Below are 20,392 nucleotides of genomic sequence, written 5' to 3'. Positions count from 1 at the left end.
CCTAGGTTGCTTGTTCATGATTAAGCAGATACTTGCTGTCTCTGGCTATTAACAACACCTTTCCAGTTTGCCCGAAGTGTACAGGTCCCTGGACTCCTGGAGCGTTTACTGTTTTCCTCGGGTCGCTCAAAATATAAAAACAAAAAATGAAACCAGTGGTACTTCCCAGTTTCGAACTGGTGACCTTAATGCCGCCGGGCCCAGGAGTACGTACGGAACCGGGGTCCGCCGCATCCAAGTTTTAACAACCCGATCGCACTGATGCTACCACTACACCATAGGCCAATTTTCTGGTTTCGTTGAAAACAGCGACCACGAAACCGGCTTATTAACCCCCCTCTCCCCCTTCTCCCACCTTCCCACCTACCGATTACACACTGTGGTCGCCAAAATTTCCCTTCATTCACCCACCTAACCTAACCACCCGACCACCCAAACAAAAAGAAAACAAATAAAATAAACAACCACCACCTCAAACCCGACACAACCTCCCATTCTGCGTCTGCACCCCCATCTCTCCATCCCTCACCTCCCACCCCTCACTCCCCACCGCCGTCGTCGCATAAAACACCTCCCTCGGATCCCTCTTCCTCTTCACCTCCAACAACCGCCCATAATACACCCCATAAAACGCCTCCCTCCACATCGGCTCATCCACATTCGCCTCATTCAAATACGCCCCACCCCCCTCCCTCTCCGGCGCCACCTCCCTCAACGGCCTAATCACATTCTCCCTCAAATCCCACGACGCCGCCCTCACCTCCTCCACGCTCGGCCCCCCATCCGGCCCACCACCCCCCACCTCCCTCCTCCCGGACAAGATCAAAAAACACACCGCCTCGCGCCACGCCGAATTCACCGCATTCTCCGCCCCGACCCCCGCCCGCCGCCGCGGCGCCTGGTGATACCCCATCAGCGACCGCCCGCTCTCCACCTGCCGCCGCAGCACGGCGAAGGTGGCGTTGAAGAGCGCCGGGTCGAGCCAGTTGCGGCGCGGAAGGAGGCGGTTGCCCGGGACGGAGATGCGGCCGGCGCTGTTGAGCGCGATGTCGCTGCCCCAGGTGGCGTTGTAGGCGGCGTAGAAGGAGGGGTGGAGGGTGGTGGTCGGGGTGGTGGGGATGTGGAGGGTGCGGAGGCGGGTGAAGAGCGGGGCGGTGAGGTGGTGGAAGGAGGTGAGGGTGTGGTTGGGGGCGAAGAAGGGCTTCATGGTGAAGGTGTAGTTGGTGGTGGTGGTGGTGGTGTTGGTGGTGGGGTCGGGGGTGCTGGAGAGCGTGAACCAGGAGTAGGTGCCCGCGTCGGTGAAGGGGATGAAGAGCGAGAAGTAGGTGTACATGGCCTCCCAGAAGGCGTCAGCGCCGACGGTGGGGGACGTGCTGATGGTGAAGGTGGAGGTGACGACGGGCAGTTTGGGGTGTACGCGGATGATGAGGGATGTGACCACGCCGAAGGTGCTGCCGCCACCGCCGCGGAGCGCCCAGTACAGGTCGGTGTTTTCTTCGGGCGAGGCCGTGATGAAGTGGCCGTCGGCCGTGACGACTTCGAGGGCCATGACGTGGTCCGCCGCCATGCCGTAGAGTCCGGAAAGGGGTGTGTGTCCGCCACCGGCAATGTACCCGCCTGCGTACCCGACGCTCTGTTCCGGCCAGGTTAGCATGTATGTGGTGTGGTGGCGTTGGAAGTTAACGGTTTTTTAACCCACTCACCTCACAGATACCCCCCAGAGCGCTCACGTCGTTCTTGTCGGCCTCTGCATACACCTCCCGCACAGTTACACCAGCGCCGACCTTCATTGCTGGCCCGGAATATCCCGGGATCTCGAGATCAGGATAGTACTCGAGGTTCTTTAGGTTGTGCGTCCAGATGCTGAGTGCCCCAGCCCCGCTGCTCTTACCGAGGTAGCAGTGTCCCGTGTTCTTGATGACCAACCGCAGATTGGTATTGCGGGCAAAGTTGATGGCCAGCTGGATTTGGCTCACGCTGCTAACATTCACAGCGTAGACGGGGAAGCCTCCATGGGTGCAGTTCCTACTGGTTGGGTCGTCCGTCACCATGCATGTCCTTCCTTGGAATAGCGGCCAAAAGATGGAAGTCGGATCGTTTTCACTGGGAAGTATGAGTTTATGCCATGAACGGCGAGGTCTTCGGCCTTGGCAAAGACTTACTGGAAACAGGGATTCATGAAGGAATCGCGCACGGCAGCACATTTTTCGGCGTCGTAAACACCCAAGTTTTGGTAGCACGGGGCGGCGACCGGTACCGTCTCTATGAGAGCGTCCCCGAGGAGCTTGTCGAACGTCCGCCAGGTACTTTGTGATGGCCATTCTGCATCCCCTGGAAACACCTTACAAGCCGGTCTGCTTACACCCGGGCTTGCTTCAACTCCATCGTCAAACGAAAAGAGAGACGCATTGTCTACAACTCCGGCCTCGGCAAGTAAATCCTCGAGCCCCTCTTTGGTCAGGGATCTGGTCTCGTACTCGAATAAGGGGTAAGCATGACCACTCGTGCCTTGCGCCGCGCCGAAGGGCAGAATGCAGGGGATGAACAACCCAAACAGATAGATGGCGGGGGTCATTGATGCGCAGCGTAAAATTGATGAGGGGAACGCCTTGTCGAGGGGATCAATCCAACGACGTCTACTTATGGTTTGATGCTTCGGCGACCTCCCGGTCTCTATTTCAGATGCCGTCACCCATATCCCGGGTTCCCCTCACCAGCGGGACAGCAAGGGGCTGGTGGACCTATCAACAACCCGATCTGCATGGTTCTGCATGTTGATTAACAAGTGAATGCGACGCGTCAAGCAACGCCACCTCTGCCAACCTTGTCCCCGTACATGCCAGTGGTGCGGCTGGGCGGGGGTCGTAATGATCAGCCTGACAACACTGCTTATGTGCTTGGGGTTGAGTGGGCCGGTTACCCCGTCCTTGTTCTCATGACCCGTACTGTAAAATAGTAAAGATGTAGGTAACTATCAAGGTAAAGCGATTACCCAGTTATCGATACTGGGTGTCATCAACATGCTCTCGGCGGTGAGTAGAAAGCTTAAACTAACCCGTTGTCACTTACAGACGCCCAACCTCAATCTATTGAGCGTCTTACATGTCTCTCTCCGAGTTGTTGGTGCAAGAATGCTCGCGACGAAGTCGGTGCCACGCTGGGCCCTGTGGACAAAGCATCGGGTATTTCTCGCAACGCCGACCAAGCAATACGAGATATAGAAGCCATCTACACCAAATCTGCAGTCTCCCATATCATGTCATTGCGATTGTTAAAAATCTTATCCTATCCTATGTACACGGAAAATTAGATTTGGCGATCCCTTCCTGGGTACTAGATTGAACCATGCCACATTGCCACTCTTTCCAAATCCAGTCGGATATCAACCCCAGAATATCTTTGCAGAGTTTTCTCCATGTTACAGGCGCCCAATCTTTTCATGGAAGGATACCCCTGGAACTGGCCGGGCTGAGAAAGAAATATACTTGTGCTAGGTGCGGAGCGGAAACGGCTTGGTACCTACAGAATAAGTAAGGGGTCTAGATTTATTCGGGAGCGCAAAACGGTTAGCTATCTATGTATCAAAGAACTGACAAGGCTTTGATCCACCTTTACAATATTCAGACGAGATCTTGATCATGGACCGTTACTCAGTCACCCTGTAGATCATATCTGATACTGATGCCCAATATAAACAATATTCCTGGTTGTGAAGAGGCTGATGAGGGGAAACTGAGCAGGTAAACAAAACAGGCACTTGCGAAAAGTCGGAGACCACGCCATCTCTTGAACCATCCTGCGGGAACTTAACTTGGGTACCTACATGTAGTGAATTGGCTGTACGGGACGAAGATGAGAGTTTTGATTGTCGGAACCAGCGAGGCCTTGTTGGGGACATCTTGCTCCAAGTGACTAGGTCTGCCTGATATCAAATGATTATGGCTTATCTTGAGGGGGAAGTTGCCACATCTCCCAACAAACTTCGGCCAAGGTTAAGCCAGGGATTGGAGTGCAGCCAGCAGTTCGACACTTCGGGAACTCCACATCGATTCTCGTCATTCGCCACCAGCCGGCCCAGCCCACACACATCTCGCAGACCTGCGCCAACGAATGACCGACCCACACACGGACTGGTACCCCAACGCAAGACAACATAAGGTACCCAACACCCCCTTTGAAGTATGGCCTGTGCCCCCGACGCCGCGAACACATCGCCAACGCCGTCGCCCTCCCCGCTCTTGCGCCTCACGCCAGACATTCGGCTACGCCTTTACCGTTACTTGGGGTTGGCGACGTGGGATGGCCAACCGTATCAGTTCGACTTGCGCGGCGGACCAGCCACCTTGGGGCGGCCCGCGGGTTACTCGCCTGTCCCAATTGACTTCTACGGCCTTCTGGTCTCCTGCCGCACCATCTACGTCGAGGCAGCTACCTTGCTTTACTCAACCAACACCTTCGTTGTCCACCATTACGCCCCTGCCCAGCTACCCGGGTTCGACTCTCTTGGTGCCCTCACCGAGGCGTCGCTCCGATCGCTCTCTCAGCTTAAGATTGTCGTCAACGAGGCGGCCTGCCACCATAGAGTGACAGAAGACGACTACAGGGACGGTTGCTGCTGCCACGACCACGACGGGGACGACTGGTCACAGGCGCTGTGGTGTCGGCGGCAGCACTACGATATTCACCAGGCCCCACTCCTTAGCCATGGCGGTGCAACGTCGGCCGACGACGACGCCGCGCGCCGCGCCTGGCATTCCGCCGCCGCCCAGCTCTTCTCTCGCATTACCCCCGGCCGCCTCGCCCTGTCCCTCGTGTGTGACATCGACCCGCAGCACCCGCAGGCCCTCTCTCTCGCCGAGTCTATTCTCGCCCCCTTGTATCTCCTTCCTCGTTCCTACCTCTCTGAATGCCGGATCCGGCTAGCCAAGGTGCTCGACGGGCCGCTTCAGCAGCTTGCTCGGGATGCCGCGGTGCACGCCTGTGGGCTACCCACCCCTATTCCGCAGGCCTGCCCGGCCCCGCCCGGCACCGCGGCTGCCGCTACATGTACCCTGGCCAGCCTCCCGCGCGAGCTCCGCATACGGATCCTGGAGTACACCGACCTGATTGCGCCGCGGCGGCAGGTGATCTGGAGCCGGCAGGACCGTGCATACGTCGTGCTCCGGTTCCGGCGCGTCGCAGAGCCCCCGCTCACCCCGGACGAGGTGTACGCCGAGCAGTTCTTCGACTGCTACCGCGGTAGGCCCGAGGGCTGCTTCTGCCGACGCCTCCACGCCGCCTTTGCGCTGCACTGTAGGTGCTGGGCGCCGCCGGGCGCCGCGCTCTTCCTCGTGTGCCGCACCCTGTCCCAGGAGGCCCAGTACGTCTTCTTTTCTCGCAACCGGTTTATCGTCCACGACTACAAGGTGTCCCCGATCTGGCGGCTGCCCGACTTGCCACAACGGGACCCCTACTACCCGTTTGAGCAATTCGCCGCCTCAGAATTCCTCCGCGACGTGGTGCCGGCGTCCGCCCTCGCCTACCTCCGCTTCCTCGAGCTCGTCTTCCCGCCTTACCCTCCCGCGGCCTGGCCCGGGCCGGACCACCCTGTCATGCGGGACTGGATAGCCACGGTTGGTTGGATCGGGGACAAGCTCAACCCGCCGGCGCTTACGCTGCGGGTGATGGGCACAGACGAGAGCAATGGGACGCCGGATCGCGCCGGAGGGGCCACGGCCGAGGAGGCAGCGACGCAACTGAGGGCGTACAGGGCTCTCCTGCGGCCGCTCCAGAGGCTGGCGGAGCCGCCCGGCCTCGCGCGCTTCTACGCGCATTTCCAGTACCCTTGGGACACGGCGCCCTGGGACCTCGCGCTCTATCAGGCGCCGGGCCCGTGGTATGATCCGTTGTTTCACAAAAGGGATCTCAAGGAACGCCTCGAGCGCTACGTCATGGGCGCGCGGTACGAGAGCTTGTACGCGGATGGCAGGGAGGAGCCAGGGCCCAGCGATTGGGATGACATGTACTTTGCTGATCGACCGTGGTGAGCGTTGGATCGTTGGGTGGGTCGGGGCCACGCAGCGATAAGGCGTGGGACGCTGGGAAGCACGGCGGTCGCAAGATTGACTTTGCCCGACGCAATGCAAGGTGGGAAAGCTCATGGATCCAAGCCGGTTGGATGTCGCATTCAGATATCGAGTTATGGAAATAAAACTCAACAGTAAGCTACCTAGGTACCTGAGTTTACTGAGTGAAACGCTTGCGTTTTAGCATATCTGGGTGCTATAGTTACAATCTGTTATTTGTTAACATCGTTTTCAACCCCTTGGCCGCACGCTCCAAATCCTCTCTGGTCGCTCATAACCAACCGGGCAACCTTGACACCAACCGCTTGCATGTCGGTAGTGTTATTTTAATCACCCGTAATCGTCATCGCACCATTCCGTCAGGCACTTCTTTCGGACGCAGCAGAAGCGTACATGACGGGTCAGCAAGCCTCACGTTGTCCCTCAAACCTCATACTGCCCCCGCATGCCTACTTCGGGCTTCGGATCGTCCATCACGGCCGAGAAGCACTGCACCTATGGTTGGCCCAGATTCCGTGGGCCAACCATGCAGCAGGAGGCCGTCGCCGTGATGGTCATGCTTGCCGTTGGGCAGCGGGGCGTTCGAGGAACACCCGGCGGGAGGCAGCCCATGCGATAGGCATCTTCTCCGTCCCAGCCTCTGATAAGGGGGGATAGCGTTTGAATTCAAGGTTGCCGTGGAGGGCGGCACGGGACCGCGCGTCCGGGCTGCAGGGATACGCCAATGGGCTCGCTCGCCGAGAGAAGGGCCATCTCTGCCCTACCGTGTTCAACTGCGCCATGGCGTCGCAGACCGGGAGTGTCCCCGCTTACCACTTGCAATGATTTGGAAGACGCCGTGACACCGTCACAAATGACATGGCTCCTCGACGGATTTGGAGTTGTCTCGTCGGTCTTGTCGTTCTTTTTTCGGGTTTGACCCCAAACAGCATCTCTCCCAACGTATTCGTATCTGGGATTGGAGATGCAGCCAATATTGTTACCCGTCATGCAACTGACCGTCCCGTCTCGGAGTAGCCCCTGAAGATCAAAGAGTTTGCGGCCTCAATATTCTGAGGGCGGCCTGGGATCATGGAATCTGATACGCGCCAGAGCGGAACGGTTGAAGTCAAATTTACCTCTGTGGGGTGTGAGACTGTCTTGGCGCCAATGGACACGCCGAGGCATTCTGGTGAGGCATTCTGCAGTCCCCGGTGTTGTGAGTTCCCACCTTTCAGTTCCGCCTTTGAGTTTTGAGTTTCCACCTTTGAGTTCCATTCCGAGTTCAGTTCCCTCAAAAACGCCCAAAGGCACCAGGCATGGCATGGTGGATAAAGACAAGAAATCAGCCATGGATGGGCATGACGAATTCCATCGCTGACACCTGGCAGTGCTTTCGGGGTGTGGCAGTCCCCAGGCGCAAACCGGGCGAGGTGGGCGAGGTGGGCGAATTGGGCGAACTGGGGTTGACCGTCGCAAAAGCATCCATTTTGAGTTTACTGCTTGTGTCGTGTGCTGTCGATTCTGGCGTGTCTTGGTCGGTCTACCGCATGTGCGATCTGTCACCTGCCGCGTCACCGTCGTCGTCCAAGCATTGCAGTCCACGATTCACTCCTCTGTTTGCGGAACCGTGGGTGCAGGTGGATAGCAATGGGAATTCTTGACATTGATTGCTGGTGTCGGGTCGTTGACATCATTCCTGTCGCCTGTCGTCAAAAACCAGGGCCATGCACCTTTTTCCATTCCCAGAAACAAACCGGAACGGGAATGCATGCAGCTTTGGGGTCCGAAGGCGTGGACGTCTGGGCAGCTGCAATTGGTTGTGCCAGCGACCCCACAATGACAACACCCTTGCCGTTCCCCTGCAGCTCAAAACTTCTGCCGAGAGTAGGCCTCCCGCCGTCAAAAAAAGAAGACCCAATTTTGTTTCCAAAACACCTTTCTGCCCCCGATCCGTTTTGTTTCAACACGCCTTGCGGCCGCCGGATCGGGCCAGCGCAACGGTTGGTTGGGCAGTGCCTTTTTTGAGAGGCTTTCAAGAACTGTTGCGCCTCAGTTACCGCCACTGTTGGTGACGGGCTCTTTGTGCTGAGCCATTCTCACCCGCGCGGCACGCGGGCCATGCCATTCCAGGGCATAACTAACGCGAGAAATATGCGGCCAGGGGCGGGCGGATCGGGGGAAGGGGGAAAGGGTTCGACGCGCCCCGTCTGACGCTAGAAACAGAAACCATGTTGGGCGCCAATCCTCGATGCGCTCCCAGTTCGTAGGAAGGGCCGCTAATTATGTATTATTGCTGTTGTTGTCAGATGACTTTACGGTGAAGCACGTTGCACAGCTTACCTTACCGCTTCTTGCTCTGGTTTTGGACCCAAGGATCCAACTGTCCATCGCCGATCCCCCTCAGTGGACGACAGCAGCTACATCGACAGCTCATGATCACGCCAAGCTTCGACGACGATGGGTCGAGACCTCGCTAAGAAAATGCTTAGGATGCTTGGTTGCCAGTGCCATGGGTAGCTGGGGCTGCTCCACACAGTGTTTCAAGCGGTGCATGGTTAGGCTCGATCGGCGGATGTGTTCCGTTGGCTGTGACCGACGGATGATGTCTGGCTTGGCAGAGTTTGGCACACCTTTTGAAAGCGCACGCCACATGTAAGGAACCTGGAGGTGGCGCGCACACAGTGTTCAAATATGTCAAACCTATACTGTGTGTGTACCTGCCAAGACCATCGCCAATTGCCCTTTTGGCCACCACCCAATGCCATCGGATCGTCATCTCAATCTGAACCGACTGGCAGTGCGAGAGGAAACTAGCGTTTGCACGTCTCTTTGTGCCCTGTTCCAAGTTTGTTGTGTCTCCTTGCATCTCCGCTGGATGTCTGCCCAGCCCGAAGGCGCACATGTCATCAACGCACTGCCCTCACTGATCGCCTGTGAGCCAGCGGAGGCCTCTTTCCCTCTCTCCTTCTCTTCGCCACAATCTTTGGTTGGGCTTTTACGCTCCAGCAGTCTGGAGTTGGAGTATATTGCATCATCGGTGATCGCTACACCCTCCACATTCCCCTTCCACAGAGCATTGCTTCTTCTGCAGTGTAACCTTACTGCGAAGTAGTGGTCCAGACCCATTGATGTATTGATCAATTGGGCCACCATCTACCGTTTCCATGGCAGATACCGACCCCCCCAAAAATGAGGTACGTTGTTGCTCGCGACTGAATTTGGGGTCGCTGAGGCTTGCCCATTTCTCTCCTCGACTTTGCTCGACTTCTCTCGACCGACTCCACATGCACGCCGCGTGCTAGAAGCCATGTCTGACCTTCCCCAGCCCGAGAGCTCCATCACAACAAATTCCGAACCCGACGATGCGCCGACAACAACACCGCCGGCTGCTCATGGCTCCGGCCAGAAGTCCAAGGGCGGTTTCCAGCTCAACGTTCACGACGCCCTGAGCCCCGACCCGACCAACGAGGATATGTACGATGTCCAAGACAACAAGTTCGCCTTTTCGCCCGGCCAGCTTTCCAAGCTCCTCAACCCCAAAAGCCTCGACGCGTTTTACGCCCTCGGGGGCTTGGCCGGCCTTGAGAAAGGCCTGCGCACCGATCGCAATGCGGGTCTCAGCACCGACGAGGGGACCCTCGACGGCGACGTCAAGTTCGAAGATGTTGCGCCCAAGGGCACTCCCAAATATGGCTCAAACGGCGACACCCTGCCCGTCGCCAAGGGCGACAATGACCACCCCGCGACCCCCGCGCACCCGCACCACAACACCACCGGTCAGTTCGCCGACCGCAAGCGCGTCTTTCGCGACAACAGGCTGCCCGAGAAGAAGAGCAAATCGCTGCTAGAGCTGGCCTGGATCACTTACAATGACAAGGTCCTGATCCTGTTGACCGTTGCTGCCGTCGTGTCGCTGGCCCTCGGCCTGTACCAGACGTTTGGTGTCACACACGAGGACGGTGAGGCCAAGGTGGAGTGGGTCGAGGGTGTCGCCATCATGGTGGCCATCATCATCGTCGTGGCTGTGGGTACGGTCAACGACTGGCAAATGCAGAGGCAGTTCAACACGCTCAACAAGAAGGCCGGCAACCGCACCGTAAAGGTCATCCGCTCCGGCAAGTCGGTTGAGGTTTCGGTTTTCGATATCATGGTCGGCGACGTCATGCACCTTTTCGCCGGTGATCTGGTTCCTGTAGATGGTGTCTTCATTAACGGCCACGGTGTGAAATGCGACGAGTCCTCTGCCACCGGCGAGTCCGATCTGCTGAAGAAGGTTGGCGCCGACGAGGTCTTCGCGATCTTGGAGGATGTCGCCAAGGGAGGCAAACCCCCCGCCGACGTTGAGAAGCTCGACCCCTTCATCATCTCCGGCAGCAAGGTCAACGAGGGTACCGGTACCTTCCTGGTTACCGCCGTCGGCGTCAACTCTAGCTACGGCCGCATCATGATGTCGATGCACACCGACCAGGAGGACACGCCCTTGCAGAAGAAGCTCAATGTCCTGGCCGACTGGATTGCCAAGTTTGGTGGCGGCGCTGCCCTGCTCCTCTTCGTTGTTCTCTTCATCAAGTTCCTTGCTCAGCTCCCCAACAACACCGACACCCCCGATGAGAAGGGCCAAACCTTCCTGCGACTGTTCATCACCTCGGTTACTGTCGTCGTGGTTGCCGTTCCTGAGGGTCTCCCCCTGGCTGTTACCCTCGCCTTGGCGTTTGCAACCACCCGGATGTTGAAGGACAACAACCTTGTCAGGGTCCTCAAGGCTTGCGAGACCATGGGCAATGCCACCACGGTTTGTTCCGACAAGACTGGTACCCTGACGCAGAACAAGATGACCGTCGTGGCTACCACTCTTGGAAAGAATCTCAGTTTTGGTGGCACCGACGCGCCGTTGGAGGAGGACGAGGACAAGACTAGCAAGGCTGTCGAGATCGATATCCCCAACGTGCCCGTTGCCGACTTTGTAAAGGGCCTCAGCGCCACTTCCAAGCAGCTCCTGGTGCAATCCAACGCTGTTAACTCGACCGCTTTTGAAGGTGACGTTGAAGGCGAGAAGACCTTCATCGGTTCCAAGACCGAGGTTGCTCTGCTCACCCTCTGCCGCGACCATCTCGGTGCCGGGCCCATCCAGGAAGAGCGCGCCAACGCCAACGTCGTCCAAGTGGTGCCCTTCGACTCAGCCGTCAAGTACATGGCCACCGTCGTCAAGCTGCCCAATGGGAAATTCCGCGCTTACGTCAAGGGTGCCTCTGAGATCCTTCTCGGCAAGTGTACCCAGGTTATGGCCGATCCCGCCGGCGAGGAGCTGACGACAGCCCCCATGACTGAGGATGACCGCGCCGTCTTCTCGCAGACCATCACCTCTTATGCCGGCCAGACACTTCGTACCATCGGTTCCTCGTACCGCGACTTCGAGTCGTGGCCGCCTCCGGAGCTCGCTGGCCAGCAGGAGCTGACAGCCGTCGAGTTTGACAAGGTGCACAAGGACATGACGCTCGTGGCTATCTTCGGCATCAAGGACCCGCTCCGCCCCACTGTCATCGACGCCATCAAGGACTGCCGCCGTGCCGGTGTCACTGTGCGCATGGTCACCGGCGACAACATCTTGACCGGCCGGGCCATCGCCAAGGAATGCGGTATCTACCACCCGGAGGAGGGTGGCCTCGCCCTGGAAGGCCCCGAATTCCGCCGCAAGACCGAAGCGGAGCTGAAAGCGCTCGTACCTCACTTGCAGGTGCTCGCCCGGTCGAGCCCCGAGGATAAGCGGATTCTGGTCCGCACCCTGAAGGATATTGGCGAGACGGTTGCTGTGACCGGCGATGGAACCAACGATGCCCCGGCTTTGAAGATGGCGGATATCGGGTTTGCCATGGGCATTGCTGGTACTGAGGTGGCCAAGGAGGCTGCGTCCATCATCCTGATGGATGACAACTTCGCGTCCATCGTCAAGGGTATCAGCTGGGGTCGGGCGGTCAACGACGCCGTCAAGAAGTTCCTGCAGGTGAGTGATGTGGTTCGGAGCCGTCTTGGCTTGCGGGTTTACTAATAACTTTACAGTTCCAACTTACCGTCAACATTACCGCCGTGGTCCTGACTTTTGTGTCTGCTGTTGCCAGCAACGAGGAGGAGTCCGTGCTCAACGCGGTGCAGCTTCTCTGGGTCAACCTCATCATGGACACCTTCGCCGCCCTTGCGCTCGCCACGGACCCCCCCGCGCCATCGGTTCTCGATCGGAAGCCCGATAAGAAGTCGGCTGGGCTCATCAACAGCCGTATGATGAAGATGATCATCGGCCAAGCCATCTGCCAGCTTGCCATCACCTTTGTTCTCCACTTCGCCGGCGCCACGCTCCTCGGTTACGACCTCGCCAACGCCAACCCAGACATCGCCGAGCACGAGGAGAAGCGTCTGCGAACCCTCGTCTTCAACACCTTTGTCTGGCTGCAGATCTTCAACGAGCTCAAGTAAGCCCCCCACAATCCCATCCTCAGCTCCAACTGTAACTAACCATCACCCAGCAACCGCCGTCTTGACAACCGGTACAACATCTTCGAAGGGATCACCAAGAACTACTTCTTCATCATCATCAACCTGATCATGGTCGGCGGCCAAGTCCTGATCATCTTCGTCGGCGGCGAGGCCTTCAAGATCACTCCCCTCGACGGCAAGGAATGGGGCCTTTCCATCGGCCTCGGCGCCATCTCCCTACCCTGGGGCGCCGTGATCCGCACCTTCCCCGACGCCTGGGCCGAGGCCATGGTCCCGCACTTCCAGATCCCGCTGCCCAACATCTGGCCCTTCAAGGGCATCGTCAAGAAGCGCCGCGCCGCGGCCGTGGGCGGCGACGCCGAGAAGCCGCCTCTATCGGAAGAGGAGCGCCGCAAGCTCGCCGAGAGCAGCGACAGCGACGCCTCCTTCGAGCCCCCGCTGCGCGCCCTCACCAGCATCCGTGGTCGGAGGGCTACCCAGAACACCCGCCGCAGCCTGAGGGAGTACATGCATGATCAGAAGATCAAGGTCAAGGATAAGGCCAAGGTCATTAGTGGGAGCAAGACCGATGTGTCGTCGCAGGCGCAGTCGCACTCGCAGGCGCCGGGGCTGGGCGGGAAGTTGCCGACCGTTTGAGAATAGGTATCTAATGAGAGAGGATGGGGGATGACTAATCTGCGCGGTGGCTTTTTTATTTGATGCTTGTTTTGTTGTTGCTGATTTTTTGCCTGAACTTTGGGGGCTGGGTGCAAATACAATACATGTGTTGTGGATGTTGGGTTGGTTGGGGGTGGGTCTGGAGAGGCGCAAAAATACCCGGTAGACATTCTTTCCCCGGACGTGGGGCCACCTTTTGCTTGCGTTTAAGTAACAAATTACGTTTAATTATGCATTGAAAAGAAAAGCACTGGATTTGGCACTGTGGCCCGTGAATGCGGTGTGATGCCCGGGCCCTCGGGCCCCATAACCCCGGCGGATCGGCCGGGTAGACCCACATTTCCGGCCGGGCCAAAGGCCTCTGCCGTTATCTCCATACCGGAGGCCGAGGCCGGGTTTTCCTGAAAGGGCAAGTGGGGATTGCAGGGACCGTTGCCGACGAGGATCCAGAGATGGATTCCACGGTGTCTGGGGTGGTGCCGAGAACTGTGTTGGTTGGGACCAGCCGCGGTTGTTTCATCTTACCAAAAAAAAGTACCATCACCGAACATTGTTCACACCACGACAAAGACTCGAACCAAATATTACGCTAATAATTATATTTTCTGGAAACTCCAACAAAGAACACAGTTCTCCTTCAAATCTTTCAAGTATACCCACCCTGCCTTTAAGTTCCAACACCTTTCTAAGCTTTCCTCCACCTTGTCCTCCGTTTTTTTTCTTTCTCTTTTTTTACCCGACAATTAGGTAACCAGACCTTGAATCCTCTCAACCCTTTCAAAACAGCACCCCAACAATTAGGTAACCAGACGTTGAATCCTTGAACCCTTTCAAATCAGTACCCAACAACCACCCTCCCCACCAGCTAATTAATTAGTACACCCCAATAAACCGCCCACCCACCATCTCCCGCCCCATCCCCCCACCCCTAACCCTCCCCACCGCACCCTCCATCTCCCTCCTAACCCTCTCCGCCGCATCATCCAACTCCCTCCTCACCAACGACACCACACACGGCTGCCCCCCCCTAAACCACGGCCCCTCCCGCGACCGCAACGACGAAGAAGCGTACGCCATGCGCGTGGCCCGCGCCCCCTTGGCCAGCTCGTCCGCCCACCGGTGCGCCTCCACCCGGTGGTTGTGCCCCGGGATCCAGTGCAGTTCCAGCTCCACCCCGGGACGCATGTTGACCAGCGCCCAGGACTGCACGGCGATGACGTCGAGGACGGGTTCGGCGAGGGTGAGCAGGTGGGGGGGGAGGTGGCGGTAGGGGGAGGCGGCCAGGTATTGGATGTTGAACATGTTGTCGTTGAAGATGCGGATGAGGAGGGGTTTGAAGGTGGGGTCGTCGTTGGTGGTGTTGAGGTGTTCGGCCGCGTCGAGGTCGGCGAGTTGGTGCTGGGCGATGGCGAGGGTTTCGGACAGGGCGAGGAGCTCGCCCAGGGCGGAGTCGTAGATGGGGTTGACGGGCCAGGCCGCGCCGATGAGGTCGCGGCGGGAGCCGGTGCCCGGGATGAAGGGCTGGTAGACGACCGAGATGGCGCCGTGGTTGGGGTTCTGCGTGTCCATGGAGCCGTCGCAGAAGAGGTTGAGGACGAGGTGGGTGTCGGTCGATTGTTGTGTAGAGGCGATCTGGGCGAAGGCGGCGGCGCGCTCGGCGCTGGACTGGACGTAGATTCGTCCGGTGAAGCGCCCGCGCTCGGAGGGGTCCATGGTTGGTTGGTGTCTTGGGGGGTATGCACTAGACTGTCAGCACTCGATACTTCCTGTTTAGGGGCTTACCGATACTCGACCCTGTCGAGGGGGCTCAGCTGCGCTGGCAATGACTTGAGTGGGCTGTCTGCTGCAGTTATGATGTTTTGGAGCCAGAGTTGTTAGCACTTGTAGCTTTTGAAACTGGGATCTCTGTTAACGGCTTCTTATAGCCAATGTTAACTTTACCTGGTGACTGTTCTTTTCTTTCCTTTTAAAACCTCCCTTCCTTCTACTTTGTCGAATCCTTGGTGTTTTGTTGTCGATGATAGAAGACCAACGACAACAACCGGGATGTACGTTTATATTTCACTTTTACGATAATGGAATTTAGATCCATTGTCCAAGAGCAGTTTCTAATGTCATTGTTAGCCCGTGGTTGTTCAAGCCATTGTCAGGACTAGTTCGGTTATTCGCACGGCTCCAACTTTGCTTCCATCAAAGAGAGCCACTGCGAGTAGCCATCGGATGACTATGCTTCCTTACATCCCAGGCCACAACAGAACAAAACATGGCCGGGCTCTAGCCCTTCCGTCCGTAGGGATAAAGGATGTGTGGGCGAGCATGTGCGGCCCCAAAATCACGTTTCCCTTCCCAAGCCTGAATCCTGTTGTTGTTGTTTTTTTTCTTCCCGCTGCGCTATATCACGCTGGGCTCGTCCCAAGCTGCCCTTCTTGTTTGTTTGTCTCGCCTGGAATGGAGCGTAATTTTAGTCTCGTGAGTATGCTCAGCTTCCGCTGCTATCCAAGCATGTCTGACCTTTGAGTTGTCTTCGCTGCTTTTGTCTACTCCCTGCTCTGCGAGTTTATTTGGATGTCAAATACAGCTCGGGATTCTCCGGTTGGTGCAATAACAATCGACGTGTGTGGCAGATTGGTTCCGCGTTGTGCTCCGAGTTTGTTGTAGTAGTGCTCGGGACCACTAGAGTCGGGCTGTGGGAGGGGAGGAGGTAGTCGATCACTTATCTCGTCGATGTAAATGGCCGCTCGCTCCGTAGGTACGCCGCGTCATCCAGTCGCTTGTGCAAGTGCCGGGTGATAGACGGAGCTGATAGGGGGTACCAGTATTTCCGGTTATGATTGAGTCCGCGATCCGGCGAATGCTAGTAAACCCAGAGTAAATATCTGCGGACATGCGACCTCCGTGGGCCAAGAATTCAATGCAGTTCTAAATACGCGTTGGCTTCCAGTTGGCGGATAGCCACTGAGTGTATTTGATTAATTCAATACCTCCGGTGATGGTATAGAAACCGTATTTGTACCAGCTCTGTTTCACAGCACGACCATATTAAGCGGGGTTGACCGAACAGAAGCGTTGGATGGAACATAGTAGGGTGAGTTGGCTTGCGGATGAGCCACAAACAAGGTCAGTAAAGCAATGACGCCGTTGTTGAGATAGTACAGCTTGGAACAGGCACTCATCCGGGGAAATCATTCCTGGCAGCGGGAAGTGGAATAGTACGTCGGCTCTGCGACAAGTGGCCTCCATCTTACAGGAGTTGGTAAGGACGGGTCATGTGAAGGTGGTCTTGATTAGCGTTGGTGATGTTCTGACGGAAGAGACTATCTACTTATAGATGGGTGCACATGACTCCCAATATTTTGCTGCTTTTTGTTCCCTGCCTGCGATTCTTTTCCAAACCTCACAACGTGTCAAGCACTGAACTCTAAGCAAACCAACAAACCATCGGCAGCAGCGCTTCTTTTGGGAAGCCCAGGTTCCCTCCGCTGCCCCAGGTAACTATAGTCTTCCTTCCACCACTCTCACAAGGATACTCCAAAGGCCTTGCCCCGTCCGAGCAAATCATTCTTTCACGCGTGATCGTCGAGTGGTACCTGGTACCTATGTTAGATCCTGATGAGCAGCCCTGGGCATCCACTGGTCAGGTCGGCCTCTACATTCTTGCACTTCACCCTCCTGTTGTGCGCTGACAGGCTCCTTCTTCCCCTCCGCCTCATTTGCAATGCACCGAAGGCCGTACTTAACTCAACAGGACTTGACAGAAACCCCGAAAAGGTTCTTATCCATTGGACCAGACAGTCCAGCAAGCATCTGGTCTTCAAGTTCGATCTGGCTTTGCCACTCCAACTGCATATTCTCGTCCCAACCAAAGGAAGACGGTGTAAGCACTCCCACAAGTGACCCTGGTTCCACTAACCCTAGGTCCGAGATGTTTCGTACGGGCGTCCAAGGTTATCCCCTTCTGCCGGTAGGGAGCAAAAGCTTCTCGTTCCAGCGCCACTTCAGCCTCGTGGGGATTTCAGCACGATGTATTTTCCGCGTCCCTTCTAAAGCCTATAACGGATACATAAAAACTATGATGGAGGGGGAAAGGACCAAAGCAGTCCCGTTCAATTTCGAACCGCAGCGTTTGTTGTTCAGCGGCTAGCCACAGTACCCTTTCAACGGATGTGTCACGCGTCCAGCTCCATCCCTTCGGATTATACTCTCGGATGGACACACTCTCGGACGGACAAACTCTCAGACGGATATACCCTCAGACGGACACACTTTTGGACGGACATACCCTCAGACGGACACACTTTTGGACGGACAACGGGAATGTTCCCGTGGGCTACGCAAATTGGCCACCCGTTCAGATGGCGGCAGCGGACAAGCGGTTTTGCTGACTTGGGGATGTTACAGATACCTGAAGTCACGGCGTCGGCAACTTCGCTGCGATGGCATCCCCTCTCTTCCACGGGGGCGTCTATATTCAATATGACCGCGCCGACGCATTGCGGTACGCTTCCTGGGCTGTTGAATCCCCATCCACAACAAAATACATCCACTTAAACTTGTTTTGTGATGTATCGTGGGGGGCACAGTATGATTCTGGGGGGATTGCCGTCGTCTTCCTCAACTGGCTTCCCACCTATGGAAGCGAAAAGGCCACACGCCAACTATACCAATCGGCCTGGCCGATTTACCCCCTCCATGGCAGCGGGGTGGGCGAGCTCCTGGCGGTGTCGGAGTGTCTCCATACTGCGTCACGGGAGCTGGAACGCCACGCCGACTCCCCAACACTCGCCGGAAAGACGGTCGTCGTTCGCATCTTCAACGACAACCGCAACAATCTCGAGTTTCTCCAAGGCACACGATCCGTCAGCGCCAGCTTTTACACCACGGCCGCCCCCGTGCTGCGATCGATTCTCCAGCAATCCAAATCCCTCCATCACCACGGCGTCGACGTCCGCCTAGAGCTCCACTGGATCCCCGGACACCATAACATCGTCAAGCCGCACGCGCTAGCGGACGAACTCGCCGTGGTGGCGCGGAAAACGCGGCGGGCCCTCACCACCATCCCCCCTCGGTATTGGGTCGGCCCGGAGGAAGGGCCCATGTTCCGGTCGCTCAAGGCAGAGCTGCACCAGGCGTCGAGGACTGCGTCGTGGTACACGCCCGATGTTCGGGAGCGCTTCTTTTGCTGGCCGTGCCTGCCCCCGGCTTTTCCGGAGATCGGACCCCCGGGCTGCGTCGTGACGGCGATCGCGGAGTCGGGCGAGTTGATTGTTTATGCTAATACAACGCTGGCAAAATACTTGGAGCCTGCTCCCGGCTGTGAACGCCAAACGGAAGAGGGGGCTTGATGGAATTAGGGAATGGAGTGTTTTAAAGTGAGATACTTTAGGCGTGTGAAGGGGTATGGGGACTTGTGGGATTGAGGTGAAGAGACAACATGTGGGGGTTGCCTGGCGATAGGGGCACGCAAGACAGGTTAGCTGTTAAGGTTTGGTGTAGGGTCATATAATCCGATATATGGGCTTCGCTATGTTTTCTTTGCTTCAATCACAAACCAACATCGCCCCCTGAGACGCCTCCGTTATCTAAGCAGATGGAATTCCGTCAGCATGCCGTTCACGGCCTCCCGTGGTCGTGGCTAGCGGTTTATTTCCCCGGCCCCTCACAATCTCACTACGACTCCTCCTCGGGATGGGCCTCGCTAGCGGATTGCACCGCGTCAAACATGTCGTCGAGTTCGGGATAGTCCCCTGCAGTCCTGACATCCCTTGTCGGTATTGGTTTGGTGGACGGATACTTGCGCTCCCAAGGATCGCGGAATATGTGATGCAGCGCGATTGCATCCCATGGATCGTGTCGATGCCGGTTCGCCTGAGATGCGAGGATGGGGAAGGGACCGGGCATTGCCGGGTTATCGGCGAGTAGAAAGTCCACAAGGTCGTCGAATTGGGTATCCAGGAGCCTCCATACACGGAATGTTGTTTGTTGCCGGCCGGAGTGGAAGTAAATATCGTTGCACTGCCCTCTGTTAGCTTTGGTGTTCGTAAGGCTCGAGACAGGGGCTGACGGCGTACCTCGGACCCCGACACCCCTCTGTCGAAAACGACGACACCGCCGAAGATGCGATCTTCTGCCCAGTAACCGGCTACATCGGCCATCCCGGCCGGGTACTGCTCATGATCCATGTAGTCGACATGATAAAACAAGGTTGGGCGGGGTTCTAGTGGCTCCTCCAGTTCTCGACGACGACCCTCGCCAACCCACTGCGGTTCCCTTTTCCAAGAAACAACTGAGTTTATGTGCTCTTGGCTGTGTAGTTTGTGTTCTGACTGGAACAACAAGACGCCGATATCGTGTAGCACGTTTGCAACAAGTTCGACAAGACGCAGCTTGAACTCACGAGACCCTACTGCGCTGTTTTGGTAACTTTGCAGTGCCTGGTCACTGTTAGTTACTCCAAAGAGAGTGGATGAGAAGCATCTACGTACAACCGAGTCGAATTGGAGACTTGTAACATCGAAATTGGCGCGAAAGAAGCGAACCCGTTCTAGCGCGCCCTCGCACACTTTGTCATGGCCGATTAGGGGGTGTCCTCTGAGTATGAGAGACCCACGCATGTGCCAAACGGTGTCGACCATTGGGAGGCCATCGACGAGCTGGGCATAGGTGGTCTCTGCGAGGTCGGTTGATAAAACATTGCGGATGGCGTGGACGAGGGGGCTGTAATGGTCAACATCGAGTACCTCGGCTGTCAATTTCGGCCGTTGCTGCTGACGGTTTTGCATCGTGACCTTGTTGCTCCTCGCTGGGGGATCTGGTTGCCTGATTGAATATGTGATGAGGGATTGAATGATTTTGTAAGAACTGGAGATGTTCCACGTCCGCTTGCGCCACCATGACACGTTGGGCCTCGGACTGCTTGACTCCACCGCGATTTTGTTGTTCCAAGCCGGCCCGAGTAGGATTATGGATGTGGAGGATGAGACGGCCAGAAAGCCAATCCGGGGATGAAACCGGGGGAATTGAGTCCAGGCTTGGACCCTTGGTTCCGGAGTCCAGGCGACAAGAATTACCCGGTATAATTCCACTATTCTTACTTATTGTTCTAAGAGATGGGCCATATTTGAAACAAACCTCCTAGCGTCCAATCTGCCATCCTCAATCCTTATGGATGAGTGAGAGTCTTGTGGAGAACTAGCTGACAT

General features: G+C 56.8%; 6 protein-coding genes across 6 annotated transcripts; 3 read left to right on the top strand and 3 right to left on the bottom strand.

The window, feature by feature from the left end:
* Positions 1–539: 539 nt before the first annotated feature.
* F5144DRAFT_616515 (uncharacterized protein) lies at positions 540–2,741 on the bottom strand (the record flags this gene model as incomplete). Its single annotated transcript, XM_066791842.1, has 5 exons — positions 2,163–2,741; positions 1,704–2,103; positions 1,418–1,633; positions 728–1,201; positions 540–590 (listed from the first exon to the last, which is right to left on the bottom strand). Exons 1-5 carry the CDS (start codon positions 2,573–2,575, stop codon positions 540–542), a joined length of 1,554 nt encoding a protein of 517 aa, XP_066647595.1. The 5' UTR covers positions 2,576–2,741.
* Positions 2,742–4,146: 1,405 nt separating this feature from the next.
* Positions 4,147–6,026, top strand: F5144DRAFT_624540 (uncharacterized protein; the record flags this gene model as incomplete). The annotated part of the gene is made up of 1 exon (XM_066792202.1): positions 4,147–6,026. The coding sequence occupies exon 1, from the start codon at positions 4,182–4,184 to the stop codon at positions 6,024–6,026; it is 1,845 nt and encodes a 614-aa protein (XP_066647594.1). The 5' UTR covers positions 4,147–4,181.
* Positions 6,027–9,152: 3,126 nt separating this feature from the next.
* F5144DRAFT_2594 (uncharacterized protein) lies at positions 9,153–13,200 on the top strand. Its single transcript, XM_066783523.1, has 3 exons — positions 9,153–12,048; positions 12,105–12,511; positions 12,566–13,200. The coding sequence occupies exons 1-3, from the start codon at positions 9,355–9,357 to the stop codon at positions 13,170–13,172; spliced, it is 3,708 nt and encodes a 1,235-aa protein (XP_066647593.1). The 5' UTR covers positions 9,153–9,354; the 3' UTR covers positions 13,173–13,200.
* An 866-nt stretch (positions 13,201–14,066) lies between these two features.
* F5144DRAFT_521562 (uncharacterized protein) lies at positions 14,067–14,495 on the bottom strand (the record flags this gene model as incomplete). Its single annotated transcript, XM_066786719.1, has 1 exon — positions 14,067–14,495. One exon carries the CDS (start codon positions 14,493–14,495, stop codon positions 14,067–14,069), a length of 429 nt encoding a protein of 142 aa, XP_066647592.1.
* Positions 14,496–17,641: 3,146 nt separating this feature from the next.
* F5144DRAFT_475921 (uncharacterized protein) lies at positions 17,642–18,175 on the top strand (the record flags this gene model as incomplete). Its single annotated transcript, XM_066785032.1, has 1 exon — positions 17,642–18,175. A coding segment is annotated over one exon (534 nt), but the record flags the coding sequence as incomplete, so codon positions are not given.
* A 510-nt stretch (positions 18,176–18,685) lies between these two features.
* F5144DRAFT_521559 (uncharacterized protein) lies at positions 18,686–20,127 on the bottom strand. The gene is made up of 3 exons (XM_066786718.1): positions 19,676–20,127; positions 19,262–19,624; positions 18,686–19,205 (listed from the first exon to the last, which is right to left on the bottom strand). Exons 1-3 carry the CDS (start codon positions 19,970–19,972, stop codon positions 18,861–18,863), a joined length of 1,005 nt encoding a protein of 334 aa, XP_066647590.1. The 5' UTR covers positions 19,973–20,127; the 3' UTR covers positions 18,686–18,860.
* Between the last annotated feature and the right edge of the window lie 265 nt (positions 20,128–20,392).

This window comes from Chaetomium tenue, assembly GCF_020726465.1.
Source record: "Chaetomium tenue strain MPI-SDFR-AT-0079 chromosome Unknown F5144scaffold_1, whole genome shotgun sequence".
In the NCBI taxonomy this organism is placed as follows: domain Eukaryota; kingdom Fungi; phylum Ascomycota; class Sordariomycetes; order Sordariales; family Chaetomiaceae; genus Chaetomium; species Chaetomium tenue.
This window is presented reverse-complemented; position numbering and strand designations above follow the sequence as displayed.